The sequence below is a fragment of the Canis lupus genome, chromosome 3, assembly GCF_003254725.2.
Source record: "Canis lupus dingo isolate Sandy chromosome 3, ASM325472v2, whole genome shotgun sequence".
In the NCBI taxonomy this organism is placed as follows: domain Eukaryota; kingdom Metazoa; phylum Chordata; class Mammalia; order Carnivora; family Canidae; genus Canis; species Canis lupus.
Genome location: NC_064245.1, coordinates 65,062,622 through 65,084,612, shown reverse-complemented (window position 1 = coordinate 65,084,612; position 21,991 = coordinate 65,062,622). Strand labels below are relative to the sequence as shown.

Sequence of the window (21,991 nt, the reverse complement as noted above, 5' to 3'; positions counted from 1 at the left end):
ATCACAATGACTCACAATAGGTCCTGCTAAGTAACATAGTGAGGAGTTTATTGACTTTCATTGGATAAATGCAACACTGTGTGCATATATGCAAATAGGTTGTTTAACATATTTGTATTTAATCTTTCACAATTAAGTAAGCAAATGCTTAAAGAGATTAAAAAAACATGCGAAGTCACATAATTGGAAAATCATGGATCCAGGTCTGGGACAGACACTACACATCCTAGTGCCTGTAGATGTCTCCTCAGTAGAAACAGAGCCAAAAACAGACTCTACCTTTTTCTCTGCTTTCATAGCAAAGAAAATCTGAAAGCTGACCCCTTCCCTGCAGTATTAGACACTTTCTCTCTTTGCACAATTTCAGTCAGAGGTATTGTCCCCTGTCCATAGCGTAAGAGTTACTTTAGGTAACTCAAAAAAACACCATGAGAAATAATCTATAGTTTTAAAATAATGAATGAGGCTTTTGTACTGTAATTGTTTGCATAAGCTTACATAGTAAGCATACTGAATAGATCATGCCTGTTTTGACATCTCTATTCTCCATTAAATGGTTTATTTACTTAACTGTTTTCTATATTAATTTAGGTGATTTTTATTATATCATAACCATTCATTAAATCTGGCAAGAGCACACGTTGTCCTGTTTACTCTCTGTACAAGCTTTGACATATTATCCTTCCCCGATGTGAACATATTCTAAATGCAAACCCAACTTGTCAAAACTGTTGAATGCCCTGAGCCATTACAATCCTTTATTCATGCAGGAGGTATTTACTGAGTACTTATTATCTCTCAGATACTAAGCAAGACCAGCTTTAAGATATACTATAAATATTTTTTTTAAATCATCACTTTAAGTTGGCTGTAATTTGAATTCACAAATGCTCTGTGTGTGTGTGTGTTTAATGGCAAATGGGGAAGTGTGGTTGAAAGAGTGAAATCAGGAACATTGATTACAGTCTCTATGTCAGAGACTTACCCAGCTACATGGACACACTGCAAAGCGAGTATCCCTCCTAGAGTTTATGATTCATATACAGGATGCAAGCTAAAATAAGTCCAATTCAAATGACATCATTTTAGGTATTTTCCTCTTTTATGAAAACGTAATGCACATTAATTTTACATTTTCAAACAGATGAATTAGGGCAGAATTGAATAGAAATAATTGTGTTAGCAAAAGTTTAAAAATAATTTCACTAGTATCACTGTCCTATAAGTAGAGACAGAAACTTTTCTGTGTGTTTTTTTTTTTTTTCTTCCAGTGAAGTGATGCCTTTTGGTCTCAAGGCATCACTTGAAAAGGCAAAGAAGCAACTTGAAGTAACAGAGTGAGAAGAGCTACGGGTAAAAGAGACAGAATTGCTCAGATACCTGAAACCTTTGCTTCCCATTTGCCTCGGTCCCGGGTTTGCAGAGGAACGTCACCCGCTCCTACTCTTTCCTAACGAGCGTATATATTAAGCTCTTTGAAATGTGAGTATTATGGGAAGGATCGCAGTTGCTTTAAATTATAGACGTTGGCAAGTGGTGGGGAGGAGCGGGAGGTTGTTTAAACTGAGAAAGACAGTTGCAAAACTTCGTGCAACAGCATGAGCTCCAAGCTTCAAACACAATCTCATGCTCAGAAGAGCACTTTATTTTTCATCGCGTTATTTTTTGTATTGTTTCGAAGCAGCTTCGAATAAGACACACATATTTCTGCTTTAAATTTTTTAATGGTTTCTAAATTCATGGGACAACCAAAGCAAGAAAGCCTCATGTTTTGGGGAAAATTTTGACATCAGCCATGCCTAGAAAAGGTAAGCCATTCTCTTGAACTTTTTGCCTCCTGTTTGGCCTTCATCAAAAATATTTACTGGAAGAACTTAAGACAGCTACTTGTAAAGAAATGAGGAACTTGTAGAAAGTATGTCAACAAATGATAAATCAGAGGTTGGAAAACCTCAGCAGTCATGCCTTCTCCTGCTTTCTATTCTGCTTGACGCAAATCTCTGTGAAATAGCTTTGACTATTTGAAAAATGAGATTTCTCTTAGAAAATGTGTGCAAGATATTCCTCAGAATCTCCAACCTGATGCGCCTCACATTCACTAGTGTGGTGATGGGCTCATTTATTTCCCGGGTCAGAGTATCTGTGTTTTCTTATCCCGTTACGTGCAATTCGGCTTCCAGAGCTATGATCTTTCTATTAAGTTGGAAATCTTTCCCATGGAAGATTTTACTATCATTCCAAAAAATTTTCTTAAGTGTGGTTACTATGACTTCTTATAAACTTGTTTTGCAGAATATGTTTTTTAAAGTTAAATAAATCATTTGGCTTTTCCTTTGTAACGACCGGATAAGGATGTTACGGCTCTGATGTCCTAGGAGAAAAAAAGTTCAATTCCATGTTTGTTCATTCTGGTTGCAGTTGACTGACAATGCTAGGGTCTGGTGAGGGTGGCTTTGCCCTCTTGATTGTGCCTTTGATACAAGCAGGGAGCAGAGAGTCTTAGGTATTCCTTGGTTTTCTATGGCAATGATCATATGGGAAGTATGCGGTGGTTTTAGGTGGAGGGACACGTAAATGTGTGATGTGCTGTTCCTATTTCCCTGGGAAAGTCTCTCTTATCAGATTTCCCATCTTTCCGAGACAGAATTCCAGATGCAAATAGCTAGCTATCCACAGAGATCTATCTGCAAATTCTCTCGGCAGGCTTCAATTTTAACAGAGCATTCATTCCTCCACGCACACATATGTACTCACGGGCGGAGGCTAAAAACCTGGTGGGTTTGACCAAGCTTGAGTGCTCTGGGACACCTAGGCGACTTCAGTCTACGAGACCCACTGGTGCAGAAGCAAGAGCAAACGTGCTCATTAGGCCTGGGTGAGAATGTGAGGCTCTGCCCGGAGAAGTGTTCTTGGGTTGGGAAGGGCTTCACCTGCCTTGCCGGACCAGCTGCTGCTCTGTTTCTGGGATATTTTTTCCTTCTGTGTCAAATTCTAATTATATAAGATGGATTATGGTGGCTTCCCCTACCTTTTGTGGTCTCAGTGAGTGAAAAAAAAAAAAAAAAAGAGGTTAAGATCAGAAGAAGGACATTACAGAGAGGAGAGAAGGCAGCTTGATCGGCTCATTGCAAGGTGGTCAAGAGAAACTGCTAGCTCCTTTTTCCATCTCCAGTTGTTAATGGAGGAAGTGAGGAATCCACGCCTGCCACTCTGCTCTCCTTCTCCTCCCTGTTTCTTCCCTGCTCTCTCTTCCTCCCTCCACTTCTGTCCATGCCGGCCATGCAAGCTCAAGAGAGGGAGCAGTGGGTTGGACGGACAAGATTATTACCATCTCCTCATCTCCACCATTCCCAGGCCAGTTGGGGAAGCCCCCACCCTATTTGGAGGGGGGGTCTCCATTACCCCACCCCATGACCTCATCACAGGCAGCCAGGGAGCTGGGATGGCCAGCGGTTGCATGGCGCCTGAGTGCACCCTGGGGAAGGGTGCGGCCCAGAAATGCGCAGTGTGGCATGACGTGGCTGCTGGGGAGTGGGGCGCGGACTTCCCATCACGGGCTCTTGTGGAGGCTGGCGGCATTTCTGGAAGCCAGGCCCGCCAGGCCCGCCAGGCCCCACCTCTGGGCCTCAGAAGGCCCCAAAGAGGACAAAAACAAAAAGGCAATTAGAGTTGCTAATGAAGCCCCAAGCCAGCTGACTCATCCAAGGCACAGCCACTGGGGGGCTTTGTAATGAAACCTAGACAACACCCTGGAAAGGACAGGTCAGGTTTGTCCCCAGAAGGACACTGACAAGAGGCCCAATGTGACCTAATCGTGCTCTTCACCTCACAGAGGCTGGGGAGAGGCAACATCTGCGAGGCACAGAGGGGGGACAGTGTTAACTAATGAACTGCCAGGGAGTTCAGGAGTGATGCTCTCCAAACCTGAAAAGGGTTGGAGCCAGACTCAGCCCAGGTCACCAGCTACAGTCATAACCCGCAAGTCTATGACCTGTGACTTAAAGAGCCCCAGGCTCGGGAAATGACCCCCTAGAGCAGCTAGGAAGATTGTGATTCACTAAACTCTGAGTGCCCACTCAGTGCCAGAAACTTTACCGAGGCTCTTTGAGCATGGCTCTTGACAGAGAGACTGAACATTAACAGGAGTGGAGAACACAGATGCCTTTGCACATCAACCTGCTGACATCAAAGAAAGCTCCTCATACAGTTGCATTTGAACTAGGCGTTGGAGGAAGAGTAAAATGTTATGATAAAGGCGAGGTGAGCAAGAACATACAGGCAGAGGTCAGTAAGCAAAGTGCAGAGGTGGAAAGGTCACGGCTGCTCCCATGAACCAAGTAGCTTGGGAAAGCAAAGCTCTGTTGCCCAAAGTGCATCCCAAGGGACATGACTTTCATGGGTTATTAATAAGAGGATAACCAAAAGTACTTCCTGATCAGGCAAATCCAGGAATATGAGAAGCTGTGTATCACAGTGAACCAGAACAGGTTCTAGAGTTACAAATATCTGATTCCAATCCCAGCTCCAACTCTTAAGAGTAAGGAGCTGTAAGAACTTGGACCATTCAAGCATTGATTTCTTCATCTATAAAGTAAGGATAATAATTATAGCATTTGAGGATTAAATTAAAGAATTCGTATAAAGGGCCTACTATCAAAATATCTGCCATGAAAGAGCTCAATGAATGTTAGCTACTCTTATTAGCTATTAAGAGCTGGTTTCTTTACTGTAGGACTTCTCACACATTTTAGTTTCTTACAACATCCTCTGTCTCTCCATGAGTGGGTCTTTAGAATCTAGTGTTTTCCAAGCGCATCAGAATATAAAACCTTGCCCCCCATCCCAGAAGTATCACACAAACCTGGAATACAGATGGCATGATGGAAAATGGTGAGGCTAAGTTGGCCTAATTAGTTCAGGCCACAGACATGTGTCTTTCCCAACTTATCAATCTCTACCAGCCTCTTCACGCATTATCTGCCATGTTTCTAGAAAACAAAAGCCCTACAACTAGGATTCTCATATCTAAGGAAACTGACTTTAAAACAAAAACAAAACAAAAAACTATTGTCAACTTTTAGAGGGAAGAGAAAAGTGACAGCAAAGCAAATTGTTGTGGGGAACCTGGGTGGCTCAGTGGTTGAGCATCTGCGTTTGACTCAGGTCGTGATCCTGAGGTCCTGGCATCAAGTCCTGCATTGGACTTCCCGCAGGGAGTCTGCTTCTCTCTCTGCCTCTCTCTCTCTCTCACACTCTCTCTCTCTCATGAATGAATAAATCTTAAAAAAAAAAGAAAAAAAGCAAATTGTTGTCATACCCAAATTTCACGCCTACAAGGTCAGCCTTTGCCTGTGGTCTGAGAGCTTACAGAAAAGAGGTCAATGCACAGGACACACACTAACTAAACCACGATCACACCTTCAAGGAGTTACAAATAGCATGGGGAACACAACATGTGAGTCCTAATATCTAAAATGCAAAACCCAGATTTACAAGGAAGACTATCAGAGAGTTCAGATGAATGGGAATTCACAGAAAGGGAGTCTGCAGTTCCCTGGAATAATCAGAGTAGTATGTAACATTCTTTGATGTTTACCACGTAAAAGGAACTATGCCAAGTACTTCACAGTATGGCTGTCCCATATGTACTTCATAAGGCTACATGGTGGATATTGACTTGCCCATATCACAGCGAGAAAACTGAGCCCTAGAGAAATTCAATAACCTTCCAGAGATGTTCTAGGAAGTGAGGGGCAGGGTATGCTCTCAAACTCAGGACCATCTGATGCTGTGCATCTTGCATGCAGGGAAGACTCCTCAGAGGAAGTAATGTGTAATTTAGCCTTGAAAGATAGATAGGGATTGGTGGAAGGGATATCCAGGCAGCAAGAACATTAGTAAAAGCATGAAAGAGGACAGCGTGAGGAGTAGCAGCAAAGCTACCGTGGCAGAAAAGGGCGCACATATAGAGCAGAGGGAAATGAGCTCAGAAGACTTAGATGGAAAAAAAATAACCAGACTTGGTTGTAATCAGATCATAGAAAGCCTTGAATGCCAAACCACAAAGTTCAGATTTCTCTTTTCATGGAATAATCATTAAAAGTTTGTAAACAAAGTAACTCCTTGGAAGTTTATTAGAATGATGATTTAAGATGATTAATCAGTGTCCAGAAGGAGCAGAGACTAATTCTCCAGTTAAGAAGCAATATCTGTCCAGATGAGATAAGAATAGCAGATGTTCACACAGCAGTTAAAGGGTAGAGATGCTCGTTGGGCCCAGTCCCCTAAACCTGCTACAGCAAGGCTCTGACCATCACAGAGTCCTGTCAGAATAATAACTTGGAGGCCTCGCTAAATCCAGATTCAACCCTGTAAAATGAGAGAGGGTAAGAGATGGAAAGGACAGGAGGAGCAAGTTGGTGTCCAACGGCCTTCCAACACTTCAAACTCCATGAAAATAGCCTGCTATGCACTTTTATGGAAATCATTAACTATACAGTTCCCTATTCAATCACATTTCTAGACTGCTTCTCCATATCAAGCAGGCATATTTCCAGAAGAATTTTAGGGTGTGCAAAAGTTTTATGAGTATATAGCCTTGGCAATTACACAGTAATGGTACAGGCATGCAGTGATTGGGGGAGGGTACATTTTAATATATCCTTTCAGAAGAAAATTTACCCATCATCCTGGCTGTGTGCCTTTTGCAAAATTTAGCTGCCTACCTCTTGTGATGGAGGAGTGTTAACTGTAGTTCGTTTTTATCCCATTTCACTGTGAAATCTAATTTGACATTGATGGAATCCTCATCAGGGGATCCTTTGAATTTATCACCATTACCAACTCTTTTATCATAGGTAAATATCTATCAATTTCTTGGATCATTAGCATCTCCTCTTTTCCTTCCCAGTAAAGATCAATGGAATGGTCTTGGAGGGCTTTTGAAAACCTGTCTTTGGACCACACTCCTTGTCCACGTTCATCTCTCCAGCTCCCCATATAGCCACATATCCAGGTATACTAAGTACCACAGGCTGGGGGCTTCAACAACAGAAATTTATATTCTCACAGTTCTGGAGGCACGAAGTCCAAGATTAAGGTATCAGTAGGTTTGGTTTCTTCTGAAGCCTCTCTGCTTGGCTTACAGATGGCTGCCTTCTTGCTGTGTCTTCACATATTCTTTCTTCTATGCAGAGAAGCCCTAGTAACTCCTTGTGTATCCAAACATCTTCTTACAAGGATACCAGTCAGATTGGATTAGGGTCTCCTTAATGGGCCTTATTGTAACTTTATCACAGCTTTAAATGCCTTACCTTCTTGTACAGTCATATTCTGAAGTCCTTCAACCTGGAATTTCAGGGGAACACGATTCAACCCTCAACAACCCAATACCTGTGTATGGTGAACTCCACATTTTCTCAGGCATTCTTTTCTCCATGTCTCATAGGAATTGAGTTCATCCCTTGCCTTTGTATGAATTATGCTGAATCATATCAAATTGCTGACCTTCAACCATTTTATTACCTACCAAAAATGGCAATTTTATATGATTCCGATATAATCTGGAAACGCAACAAAAACTTTGATTCCTGATGACAGTTTTATGTGCCAGGCCCCTAAAATATCTCAGAAACTGTTGATCATCCCCCTGTTTGTCCCTGAGGCTGAGATGGAATAGTATCCAAACCGACTTTTAGAATTTTTTTTTTAAGATTTTATTTATTTCTTCATGAGAGACACACACAGAGAGAGAGAGAGAGAGAGAGAGAGAGAGGCAGAGACACTGGCAGAGAGAGAAGCAGGCTCCATGCAGGGAGCCCAACTTGGGACTCGATCCCAGGACTTCAGGATCACGCCCTGGGCTGAAGGCAGCTGCTCAACTACTGAGCCACCCAGGTGTCCCTAGAATTCTTTTTTAAGATTTTATTTGTTTGAGAGAGAGCACAAGCGAGGGGGAGGGGCAGAAGGAGAGGGACAAGCAGATTCTCCGCTGATGTGGGGCTCGATTCCAGGGCCCTGAGATCATAACCTGAGCTGAAGGCAGATGCTTAACCAACTGAACCACCCAGGCACCCCAAAAAGACTTTTAGAGTTTATCCACATTACAGATCTCACCTCCAGCTTCATTGTACCAGTAACAACACATTCATACTTAATTAGGCAGCACCTTCCATTAAAGCACCACTGGTCAACAGGAAATTCTTTATCATGCCCAAAATATGGCCCCTTTTAATGTTTCTCCATTAGTCCTTGTGCTGCATTTAGCCATAGCAAGGAAACATCCACTTGAAGATGTCACTGTGTGCCTTCCCACCCTCCCCTGGTCTCCCTGCACTTATAGGAAGGACTTGCCCTGGACACCATAGGATTCACCGAGAATATTCATGCCCCTCTTGAAACAGACCTCCAGACCCGAACACCAAATTCCAGATAAGTTTCACATCTAGTGCTAACTCCGTATCAGCTTTCTGGGATAGAGAGTGACTACTTGGAGTCCCACATTGAGAAAGGATCTGAACTCACTCTAGGACTAGCAGGAAAGAATGTAGAATGAAATCAGTGAATTCTAAGGGAGAACCGGGTACTTTCTAGAGCTGGTCTAGCTACTACTTTGCATACTGTCTACAGCCCAGGCTGCAGGGAATCCAATGTCCAATTAACGCTCTCTGACTTAAATACTCCATTTTTCTTGATGCTAAATAAGGATCCACTTTGCTAGTAAGCCCATCTCATACAACACGTGGTTATTTTTTAAACTTAGTTGTAGCAAAGCCAACTTTGACCCATGTTGTGGTATTGCTTTTCTTCACAGTTACCTAGAATGAAGAAGCAGGAACTGTGCTTGCTCTGTGTGTATTTTCAGCCCTAACCCTTCCTAGTTGTGCAAGTTATTTGAACTCTGAGCCTCTGTTTGCTCATCATCGAAAATGGGAATAATATATTCCTATTCTACTGGATTCTGGAAATAGTTGATGTGATATGATGTAAGAAAAAGTATGTGAGCTAGAAAGTGATACAAATTTTTGTTATTGTTAGGAGCCTGATACTTTTGGCCAGCCATCTAATGTTTCCCTCAGCCTCGTTTTTATGGGATTGCTTCTAACTGGACACACTGACATCTAGTAGGGGATTAAAACAAAAGCACAAGGAAGAGAAAGGAATACACACAGGATACTCGGTAAATGGACTTGCATGTGAATGAAACGTGTTAAGGGAAAGGATTTCAGCCAAGAGGCAAGTGTTTCCATGATGCCGTCAAAACAGAGTGACAAAATCCAGACTGGCTTTTCCGGGCTTGTTTTGATCAGCCAAGGCCTCAGGATGTTTGTTTTGCGATGATTTATGCTCCCCATTTGCTCTCACGGTTCTACATACTTTTGTTCTAATACTTTTTCCTGCAAAAGAAAGTGTACCCATTTCTCTGTCTTATCAACAGCACATGAGCAGAGCTCTAGGCAATACATTAAGTCATGGGCTACCATCCTAAAGCTATTGGACCTCGCAGGAAGTGTACATGAGTAAGTGAGAGGTAGAGACCCTGGGGACCTAGGGCAGCATGCTCCCCCTGAAGTGGGCAGTATCTATGGGGCAAAGTGGCCTCATGGTGCTTAGATCTAAAGATATTTCAAGTAAGTCCATATATCTGCATTTGTATGTGAAATGTTCCTTTTCAAAAAACACTTACTGTAATAAAAGAGGGGGGTACCTGGGTAGCTCAGTCAGTTAAGCATCTACCTTAGCTCAGATCATGATCCCAGAGTCCTGGAATCCAGCCACACCTTGGGCTCCCTGCTCAGCTGGGCATCTGCTTCTCCCTCTGCCCCTCCCACCCCCTTGTGCTCTCTCACATGTGTGCTCTCTCTCTCTCTCTCTGTGTTTGAAATAAATAAATAAATCTTAAAAAAAAAAACTTACTGTGCTTTGACCCTTAGAAATGGCAATTTTGCATGACTCAATATAATCTAGAGACAGAAACAAAGATCCCACTTTCTTGTTGTGTGGGAAATCTCAAGAGCCTTTGCTCTTCAAAAAACTTTCCTTTGAAAGATGAATGGATAAAGATGTGGTCTATGTATACAATGGAATATTACTCAGCCATGAGAAACGACAAATACCCACCATTTGCTTCAACGTGGATAGAACTGGAGGGTATTATGCTGAGTGAAGTAAGTCAATCAGAGAACAAACATTATACGGTCTCATTCATTTGGGGAATATAAATAATAGTGAAAGGGAATATAAGGGAAGGGAGAAGAAATGTGTGAGAAATATCAGAAAGGGAGACAAAACATAAAGACTCCTAACTCTGGGAAACTAACTAAGGGTGGTGGAAGGGGAGGAGGGCGGGGGTTGGGGGTGAACGGGTGACGGGCACTGAGGGGGGCACTTGACGGGATGAGCACTGGGTATTATTCTGTATGTTGGTAAATTGAACACCAATAAAAAATAAGTTTATTATAAAAAAAATAAAATAAAATAAAAAACTTTCCTAAACAGGGCAGCCCCAGTGGCGCAGCAGTTTAGCGCCGCCTGCAGCCCAGGGCATGATCCTGGAGACCCTGGATCGAGTCCCACGTCAGGCTCTCTGCACGGTGCCTGCTCTCTCTCTCTCTCTCTCTCTCTCTGAATAAATAAATAAAAAATCTTAAAAAACAACTTTCCTAAACAAACATGCGCACAGATGCACACAACACTAACAGCTATACTTAACGGAGTGCATGCCCTCCCCATAAGGTACTTGTGTGGTAAAGCCTTCTTTAATCCTTTCAGAACTCCCAATAAGGCTGATGCTGCTTAGCAGTTTTTACAAATGAGACCCAAAATCTCACCATCAGTTAGCTGTGACCCATACATACCTGAGCATATAATCTCCTGGCCAACAGAGCTGGTATCCTTGTGTTCTTTGGATTGGAGGAGGAAATGTGAAACTTGTGTCACTGCCCACCTCCCAGACATGGGCAGGTTGGGGTGAATGCTGATTCTCCTGGCCTCCTATGGGAATCTTCAATCTCCATACCCCTTGTCTTTGTGCACTCAGGCCACCATAGCGAAATAATGCCACAGCCTGGGACTTGAACAACAGAAATCTACCTTCTCATAGTTCTGGAGGCTGGAAGTCTAAGAGCAAGGGGCCGGCAGGGTTAGTTTCTTGTGAAAACCCTTCTTTCTGGCAGACAGCTGCTTTCTCCCTGAGTCTTCACATGGCAGAGAGAGAGAGACAGAGAGAGAGAGAGAGATCTGGTGTCTCTTCCTCTTATGAGGACACCAGTCCAATTGGATTAGAGGCCCATTCCCATAACTTTCTTCACCTTAATTACCTCCTTAAAGGTCTTATCTCCAAATATAGTCACATCGAGAATTAGGAAGGGCTTCATTATGTAAATAGGGGAGGGAAATACCATTAAGTTCCTAACACCTCCAGCCCTTTCCATGGAGACACCCTGTTCCCCTTCCATTGAGACTCCATCTCTCCTGCCATTTTCTTTATCTTCCGATTCACACCCCTTGTCCTGCTCCTACTCACCCTCTTCACTCAGCCAGCTCCCTTCCCGTCCCACCACTTTTTAAAAAGCTTTATTTATATATTTGAGACAGATTGGGAGAGACAGAGAGATCACAAGCAGGGGGAGGAGCAGAAGCAGAGGGGAGAAGCAGACTCCCCACTGAGCAGGGAGCCCAACGTGGAGCTCTATCCCAAGACCCGGAGATCATGACCTGAGCCGTAGGCAGATGTTTAATCCCCTGAGCCACCCAAGCACCCTCTACTTCTCTCTTCTACACAGTATTTCCTTTCCCTGCCCCCTCCCACATTCGCCACCTATCTCTGTCTTCTGCTTTTCCTGCCCATCTCTCTTCCATTCCAGCCACCTCCTTCTCCAAAATCCTGTCCTCTTCCCATTTTCTCCTCACCCTCTTCTCCAAGCCTCCCCCGTCGGGCCTAGCCTCCATCTTTGTGGGTACGCATGCCCCCCAGCACTGGAGAGCCTAGCACCGTGCCTGGCACAGAACGGAAATGCCATTCGTGTCAGCGTGGCCTTCCCACACGGGATTGGAGCCCAGTTCAAAGACAAGTGCAAAATGAAGCAGTTTTAAGAGGAAATAGAAAATCAAAGCCATGAGCTGGAGGACGGGCAAAATGTGCAAACCACAAGGATGAATCCGGTTACCATGATTGAGCGTGAAATTTCACTTCCTGGCAGCCAAACCCAATCTTTTCAGACATCAAGCGCCTCGTGTATTCTCTGGTGAGTTCAGGATGCAAGGTCGCAGGAGGGGGGTGATGACTTCCCTTTCTGTTGCCCTGACCCCATCCCACCATGGAACAAGTGTCCTTCCCCACGTCTCAGCTCACTTTTCCGTCCCAACCTCTCCACCACCGTGTTGCATTAAAATCTCACTCACATCCTTTTTAAATGTTGTTTTGTGGGGCAAAGCACGCAAATCTTATAATTAAGGCAATTGGTAGCTGAAGTTGTTGCCATGGTGTTGCTAGAGGGAATGTGCAATCCATGGTTAATCAGAAAATCTTTCTGAGTGCGGGTTCAAGGGACAGCTGGCTGGTTTGGGGAGAAAGGGACCACAGAATTGAGGGAGGGATGGGGAAAAGGAATGGTGGGGGGAGAGGTGGAAAGAAAGGTTTTGCTGAATCCTTACCTTTTTCCCTAAAGACATTCCTTTGTCCCATATTTCCCAATCCTGCACTCTTTCCTTTTCTTATCACCAATACTTCCCCTGAGACCCTCAGAGAAACCTTGTCTCTCCCTCCCAGCAAAAACCTGGTCCTTCAGGTACCACACTTCCTACTGAGCAGAGAAGACGAGTGAGCCACCACAGCAAACTTTCTGTGTCGTTATTGACTTGGCCGTTCTCCCAGACATGTGGCATGCTTGGTCCCTGCCCCACCTGATGCCACCACTGCTCTATGACTCCAGACACCACCTGTTCACATGGCATTGCCAAGCAGAACAGAGGTGGCCTGGGTGATGAGAAGAGGAGAAGCATGAACACAAAGGCACACATAGAAGGATGGCAGGGTCCCACTCCAGAGAAGGGAAAAGGGGCATGAGATACAAGACCAATTTCAGGTAGTTGAATCTCCCTCAGGAAGGATTTCTGAAGGAGTTCTCCCAAGATTTGGCACTAATTACTTAGGATTCTTTTTAAGATTTATTTATTTATGTATTCATGAGAGAGAGAGGCAGAGACATAGGCAGAGGGAGAATCAGGCTCCCCATAGGTTGCTGGATGTGGAACTTGATCCCAGGACCCCAGGATTACAACCTGACCCGAAGGCAGATGCTCAACCACTGAGCCACCCAGGTGCCCCAAATCCATGGAGGATTTGACCTGAGTTAAAATAACAGCTCTCTCATTTTCTAGGCTTGTGTTCTGAGGCAACTAACTCTCCTGATTCCATTTCCTGGCTGTAAAAAATAAGGAAAATTGTATCCTTCTCATCAAAGTTGCTGTGAGGATATAATATGGTGCTCAATCAATCATAGCTAACATTAATATTCCTGGTACCTCTGTTGAGATGCAGAAGAGAAAGCATTAGATATACAGGGTTATTAAGTTGTTTGGATCATGGAGTATAAGATTTTCCTTCCTTCTTTCCTGTCCTCCCTCCCTCCCTCTCTCCTTCCTTCATTCCTTCCCTCTCTCCCTCCCTCTCTCCTTCCTTCATTCCTTCCTCCCTCCCCCCCTTTCTCCTTCCTTCATTCCTTCCTCCCTCCCCTTCCCTTCCTCCTTATCTCTTTCCCCATAGCCATCCAGCTATACCCTGAACCTACATTCAGTAAGCTCCTGATGAACCAAGAATTCCAGATTCCTTTAGCAACATGATAGCAACGACCCCAACTATAACTTGCCTTACTCACAAAATTGCATTCTAAACAGGATTTGGGTGACACCCTGAAAGAGATTCAGAAGAAGTGTTCAAGCAGGGGAAACAGAGCTTTGCAGTGTTATATGAATGAAGGAGAGGAGTCAACTTAGCTGTAATTCTCAACTTTAGCTGCCCCTTAGTCATCGACAGGGGGGCTTTGAAAAATCCCGGCACCCAGGCTGTACCCTAGACCTAAACATAAGGACTTCTAGAGGGTGGAATCCAAGCATCGATCATTTTTTTAAAGCTCCCCTCCCCAGGTGATTCTAATATGCAGCCAAGATTGAGAACTGCTGTTTGAAAGGAAGTGCTGGCCGTCAGGCTGGAAAGCTGTAGAGTTGACAAGGCTGTAGGGGCAATATGAGCACAGTGGTGACTTTCTAGACTCAAGAGAGACCTTTCAGGAGAACTGTGGAAACAGAGTAGGCTGTGAAAGGAGCAAGAGGTTGAGAAGAGGCTACAGGCCTCAAGGCTCCATCCTTCAACAAATGTGGCAGAACTGGAAGGGAAGGGTAAGGAACAGAGCTTGAGGAGTTAGTGAAAGCAAAATAATTTCTTCCTAGAATATGGGAGACCTGAATATATTTGAGCCAGAGATGAGTCTACGGTATCTTGTATGCTTGCAATTTAAATTTTGGAACATAGTGAAAAAATGTTTGCATCGATTTGGTAAATTTCATCTGGACCATTTCTGGTTCATCACAGAGTCCTGACCAAATGTGCTCTCTGCTTTCTACCTCATCCCTTGGTTCATTTTAACTGTCGCTTGTTATATTTTCTGCTGTGTGTCAAATACATCACTTGATTACCACTGGTAAGCCTCACAAAATCCTATAGAGTGACTGCTTCCCATCTTAGAGATAAGGAAATTCTTCAGGTGAGGAAATGAGATTCAGAGAGGTTAGGTGGTTACTCAGAGTCAGTAAGTGGCAAAGCGGGGTTCAGACCTGGATCTGTCTGACCCCAAAGTCCATGAGTCTTTGCAGCCTTACCATTGCACCACCAGATAAAACACAAATTCAGTCTTTGGAGAGCTGCATGCTCCCATCAAAACCCACCAAATGACAAAAACTGACCTGGAAAGTCATGTTCCAGCGCTGGGCCCTCTGAGTGAAATGATAGAAAGAGTGGAAGATGTATCAGAGTCTGCAGCTCCGACTCTAGGTTGCAGAGAGCTTGAGCAAGAAGGGGTGGGCATGGGGTCATTGGCATCACTCACATCGGTGCCCGGGGAGATAGTGGAGGAACAGCCAGACCCAGGATCGCCTGCAGCTGACACTAACCTGAAAATGCAGCATCTTGAGCTCAGGTGTGGCAGGGTTCAGACAGCAACAGCCACACTCAACACCGTTTCTCCGCACCACCTGCTCACTCCTTCCTCCTTCCCTGGACGTGTAATCCTGCTGACCTCTGACACATGCCAGCTCATTTGGCCACCTTTACTTGCTGAAACCAAATCTCTACCTCCTTTCATTAGCCCTGAAAACTGATTAATGTCTGTTTGCAAGCAATATTTTCTTTCTGTACATCCTGGTATATATGGTCCAGAGGGCTACTTTGATTTCTGGAATATTAGCTTAGAGGAGAAAGAAATCTAATAAAAAATATAATATTAGCTCCAAATAGCTGCATAATCTGTGTCAAAGAGATGATTTCCATTTGGTTGCCATCTGTAGGTATTATTATTAGTTATCCCTTGCACTCAGATGGGGGACCGAGCAAAACATTGCTTTCCTTTCCAATCAAAAAGCCTAGAAATTGCTGATGCAATGTCTACATGAAAGAGCCAGTGACATTTTTTGTTGCCTTTTAAAAACATATTTTAATATCATATTTTAAAAGCAACTGGCCAGCAAGTTCATTCCAGGACAAGTTTTAGATTCTTTGCAAATCAAGTTGGGTAAGACCATAACAGAGACTGTTTAGTTTGGACAGAAAAACTACCAACATGCCCATAAAAGGGAGAACTGGCTGAGCATTTTACTTTCAGCTCTTATTTTCAGATTTTCTTCAAAAGTTAAAGAAAAATTTGAAAGAAGCCATACGATAGACCCATAAAACACAAACACCTCAAATAGAGCTTGAGTCTCAGACCGAATCCAACCAGGGATTTTGTGGTGATTCAGACGAAATTCCTGTCTATGATATCCCTAACTGATTATAAAAGTCATCGGAATAAAGGAAAGGTGGACAGTTGCTGAGTGCCCACTTTGTCTGACACATGCTTCATGTCACTGTTAGACAAGCATTATCTCATTATGTCTTCCCAGTCACTCCCTGAGATTAGTATTATTCCCATTTACCAGGAAAGAAAAAGAAGCTGGGTTATTTGTGCAATAATGAAAATACTATTTGTCCATAATGTGTTTGAACCAATAAATGAATGAATCTCAGAAGGTAATCAAATATATATATAATTTAGATATAAAATATATAAATAAAAATATGTATTATATATTATGAATAAAATATATATTATAAATAATATACATGTAATATATAATATATAAAAATATATAATTTATATATATAATATATATATTTGTAAGGTTTTTAAATTTATTTATTTGAGAGAGAGATAAGATGAGTGGGGAGAGCAGCAGAGAAACAAGCAGACTCTCTGCTGAGCCGGACCCTGGGATCATGACCTGAGCCAAAGTCAGATTCTTAACCCACTGAGTCACCCAGGCACCTATATATATATATATATATATATATATATATATATATATATATATATATATCTTTTTTTTTAAATTCCTTTTTAAAGGGAATTCTATAGGGATGCCTAGGTGGCTCAGTGACTGTCTGCCTTTGGCTCAGGTCATAATTCTGGAGCCCTGAATCAAGTCCCACATCAGGCTCCCCACAGAGAGTCTGCCTCCCCTTTGCCTATGTCTCTGTCTCTCTCTCTCTCTCTCTGTATTTCCCATGAATAAATAAATATAATCTTTAAAAAAAAAGAATTCTATGAAGTAAATAGATACATTAATGATTTTATCATTGTGGACTGGAGCATACAAATGAAATTTCAAATGATAGTGCATAACAAAAAAAGGACATTTTGAAGTAAAATAGATACATATATATCTAATTTTATGTATATTTGATATATATATTGAGATGGATAGATAGATGATAGATAGATAGATAGATAGATAGATAGATAGATAGATAGATAGATGATAGATAGATAGATGATAGATAGATAGATATCAATTCTAATGTATCAATTCTAATCCTTGGAAATCAGAAGCTGATGTATTGTGTGTCCAAAGCTTCAGTCAAGGTACATGGCAGTATTTGTGGATCTCTGTGATGAAGTGCTGCTAGCCCTTCCTCTTCCACAGATGTTTTGTGGAAGGCTGATTGTGTGCACTTAATCCTCATCAAAAGTTATCTGCCAGCTTGGGAAAATAAGGCTCATAAGTCCCAAATTTCAAAGGAGAGGAGGCTGGACAAGGTCTTGAAGAAATAAGAGGACACACGTGTCCTGTGGGACATAGCAGAAAAGACTCACATATGGAGTCTCCAGTGAAGGCCAAGTAGCCCTTGGCTGTGATCAGAGTAAAATGTTATGGAAGGAAAGTAGTAAGATATAAGTTAGATAAGGTTTGGATAAGAGTTAAAACTGTGATAGACTCAATACAGGAGAGGTAATGTTGACTTTATCCTAGGAACTAGGGAACCCATCAGAGCTCTTGAGTGAGGGAGACATATGAAATACAGAATTTTAGAAGGATTAGCCTGGCCAAGGTGTGAGAGAGGGACAGAGTGTGGGGAGGACAGATGGAGAACTTTACTCAGAAGGATTCCATGACACTCTGAAGGCCATGGCTGTTCTCTGCATGCCATCTGGGCTCTGCTGTGTCCTATTCGGAATGAAGCAGGCATCTTTAGTCTGTTTGTGCTCCACCCAATAGCTCATGTTGAATGGACTAAATCCCGTGGCCTTTGATGTGGAAATCTCATCCTGACAATGAAGGAATTCTAGGAACTCTTCCAGCCAAGAAAGTCCACCCGCTAAAGACAGAGGCCCCATACACTCATGTTGACCTTAGGAAGCAGGAACACAAGATAAGGGGAAAGCCAATGGGGGAAAAATGTACTTGTCTCCTAAAGGATTTTTCCCAATGCTGAAGAGAAAAATTTAAATTACAGGCCCCAAAGCATAAATTGTCAGAATATAAAATGCACTTGAACTTGTTTAATACTTAGAGATCAATTTCCCAGAAAGACATTGCTGCCTCCCTCCACCCTTGTTCATGTATGCAGGTGTGACACCACTAGATGCTTGCTTTTAGAAATTGATGCATTAAAAATATCCTTGCGAGGCCTTGCTTGGAGGCAAATAATGGGTCCCTGCTGTGTACAGGTTGTAAAAATTCAAGAAGACTGTGTGGGAAAAGGGGCTGGAAAGCTCCGATTGAATCTCAGTTCATTTAGCCAGATGATCTGGGGCAAATTCATTCAGCTGCAGAATCATAATGAAAGCACAAGGATCAGATGAAAGAATGTAGGTAACAGCATCAGACTGGAAGGAAGGAGCCCACACAGCAGTGAGCAGGGCTCTAAATCAATATCTGCAGCCCCAGGCTGGAGATGCAAATGAAAGCTCTGGGCCCCAGTGAAGACCATGAAAGCTAGACCCTACCGCTCTACCTTAAGAGGGCACCAGCTGCTGGAATGCTCTAAATGTATTTTCTGGTTTTTAAATAATAGCAGCTAATTCAGATCAGTTAAACCCCAAATAAAACAGCAGATCAAACTTGACTGCCAGTTTGCAAACAAGGACTGACAGCTTGCACACTCATGCTCAACCCCACGTTGGCCACTTGCTAGTTGTGTGGGTTTAAACAAATTCCACACCTTCTCTGAAGCTTACTTTTCTCATCAAAGAAATGTGGATCTTGATGGGATAAGCACTGGGTGTTATTCTGTATGTTGGCAAAGTGAACACCAATAAAAAACAAATTTATTAAAAAAAAAAAAGAAATGTGGATGATAAGGGTCATGCAGAGGGCAGTGGCAGAGATGAACTGAAACCAAGTGTAAAGTGCTCTGTAAAGCAGGTCAGAAGCCCTGGCTGCAACAGGCATTAACCCTTTCATTGATGGTCTGCCTAGAGGTCTGGTGGGTGGGAGGCTGGCCTCCATCCAGTTTCCAGTCCCCCATAATGTTCAATAAGTAGTGACAGTTATTATTAAGGTTTGTTCAATTAAAGTTTGTCTCTTGCACCTGCTCCTCATATCCAGAATGGTTTTCATGCCACTTGAAACCACCCTGCATCAAGGGGGATAATATCTGAGAAAGAGGCAGGCCTATCTCTGACTGTTAGAGGACACATGACACTTAAATGACTCCTCACAGGACAGAGCGATATGGTTAGAACTGAGCTGGTCTCTGCAGCTGGGGGGACCCCTGACAAATATGGGTTTGTCATCAGGGGCCTGGCAGGGCAATAACCATGGCCTGGCCCATGGAAAAGGCCTGCAGTGGCCTCCTTTTGGCCAGGCAGCCATTCTCCAGATAGCTAGTGAGAGCTTTAGAACTGGAGCAGGTGACCAGGCATTGGAGAGTGGGGTCTATGAGCAAAAAGAATCCATCAGTCTTTTAAAACCCATACAGTCAATTCTTAAAATTCCCAGTAGTTCTGTTCTATGTAAAGTCATTCCAAAAACTGAATTAGCAAATCCTGAATCTCTGCTCCTGGGGAAAACACAGGGTTAGGGTCCTGCCAGGTTCTGATCACGTTTTCAGCAGTGGATCAACATATAACCTTGTTTTACATGTGTTTCTGTTTAAAGGCACTTTATTTAATGTGTATTGTTGATTCATTAACATTGAACTCATGGCCAACAGCACAGTAACTCATGCCTGAATGAAGCTTTTCTTTCATGGTTTCTCCCTAAGGCACCTCACAGCCCTCTTGTGCTTAGGGATCACTGGATAGGACTTTTATGCTCGGGGACCATTTGAACAACAAAATCACCCCTCCAAAAAAAAAAAAAAAAAAAAAAAAACCTCTAAGTGCTCAAAATGTGGTACTAAATAGACTTGCTAAAAGAATACTTGTTTATAGTATGAGAAATTGAAAGAAGAAGGGAATGCATCCCCTGGTCTGATCTTAGCTGGGAACATGCATGTCAGGGTCTCAAATTTTTGCTGCTCTGCATATATCTGCAAATGACCATGAAAGCACCTTGAGTATTGATTTGTATTCACCAATAAATTTCAGCAAGTAGGCAAATTCACAAGTACAGAATTTGAGAGTGTATCTAAAATCCTTTCACATACTTTATATATGAGACATAATATTTACACATAAAGTCAGCCTAGCAGAGCTCTGGTCAATTCATATCAACTCAGTATTTATCTAAGACCTGCAAGTATTAACTAGCCCAGAAGACACAATGGTTTTCAAAAAAAAAAAAAATCTATTGTAAAGTTGGGTCTCTTTTTCTCCAAAGGACATAGACCCCAAATGGAATTACTACTGAGACAGCTTTCCAAGATACTACATCAGCCTCTTGCATATTTTAGCATTAAATAATAGAAAACTGTCTTCCTGTTGAATCGGATTCTCTTTCTGGAACTTTTCTGAATTGATCCTAGTTCTGTCATTGGGAACTATACAGAACAAGGCCAGCCCTCCTTCCACATGGCGGTCTATCAAATATTTGAAGGCATTACCAGTTCCCTCTTCCAAGACAGTGATGTTCATCACTGCCATCCCTAAAAATGTCCTTATTTTCACCATCTTTGTCATTTTCTTGGAATATGCTCTAATCCATCAGAAATTAACTGCTATCACCCACTTAGGCCCTAGAATAAAATGAGTAGACTCAAACTCTGCTGATAGGACAGTTAACTTAAGTACTTTCACCGGGGTGTAACTTGGCAGTATATATGAAATTCTTTAAAATAGGCATATCCTTCTATGTCTTAAAATTTATTCTAAGTAAATACTGAAATTTTGTTATAAGGATGTTCATTACAGGGTTCTTTACAATTCCAGCATGTGGTAATAATCTAAACATCCAAGAATAGAACAATATTAAAGAAAGTATGGTACATCGACAGCCATTAAAGACTATGTAGCCATTAAAGTGACAATGTGAACAAATCTACATCAACTTACATAGCTATTTATATAATCGTAATACAAAAGACTATAAAAGAGTGGGTAAAAAAAAGAGTGGGTACAATCTGATTGAATTTTTATTAAAACATCCATCTACACTTCTAGAAGTGAAGAACAACATTCGCAAGAGGTTAACGCAGGCTCTTGAAGGTTTAACTCCAAGCATTTCCCTTCTTCTTCATCTATTTTTCCTACAATAATCTATTACATTTATAGTAAAGAAAAACAATTCTATGTAATGTTTATAAAGATTAAAATTAAAACATCTTTGGTACTTCCCCATTGCTTCCAGCAAAGAGTCCAAACACCCTGGCTTGGGACATGAGACCTTTTATGATCTTACCTCTTAGAGTTCATCTCCTAAAATGCCACACACACAAGCACATTCTAAAATGCCCCAGATATGCATCACTCTGTTCCACCTTATACCTTCTGCTTGAGATATCCTCTAGGTTTCAAAAGATATGGGGAGATAATTCAAAATTACACCATTGACAAATGGCAAAACCAGTCCAGGCTGCCTGTCTCTGGAACCCATGCTGTCCCCCCATGACCCAGATGAAAAACTGAGACAGTCAAGGTGATATTTGTCTAATTATCTTTGTGCCATATTTAATCTCAGCATAGGCAAATACTTAACACTGTTTATGACATTGGGGAAGAGAAAAAGCCCTGAAATAATGTTCTTTCCATTGTCCTATAGACAGAAAGTCAAAATGATTCCAGAAGTGTGTTTCTCCCTTTTGATAAGGATGATTGAGGGTATTTGGAGCAATATCTTACTTAGCCAGACATTAAAGCTCAGTTTGCAAACGTATGCCCTGTTTAGTCAGATTTCACTAATATGGTCTACTTTGACTTCTTTGTCTCTTTCATTATAAGAATGTAATATTGGGTTTCAAAATCCAAATGGCATAAATAAATTCCAGATGTCTTCCCAAATCCCTAAATCTCCCATTAGA

At 42.2% G+C, this 21,991-nt stretch overlaps 1 protein-coding gene across 4 annotated transcripts in view; it reads left to right on the top strand.

Annotated features, from left to right (window-relative positions):
* The first annotated feature begins 981 nt into the window (after positions 1–981).
* Positions 982–21,991, top strand: part of C1QTNF7 (C1q and TNF related 7) — a 104,508-nt gene continuing 83,498 nt past the window's right edge. For 2 of the 4 annotated variants that reach the window (XM_025437056.3, XM_025437059.3), the window contains exon 1: positions 1,550–1,808. In XM_025437056.3, the coding sequence (XP_025292841.1) occupies positions 1,796–1,808 (13 nt within the window). In that variant the 5' untranslated portion in view covers positions 1,550–1,795. Of the gene's footprint in view, positions 1,090–1,265; positions 1,483–1,549; positions 1,809–21,991 lie in introns of those variants that run through there. The other 2 variants (XM_025437062.3, XM_049108611.1) reach the window with 2 other exon arrangements.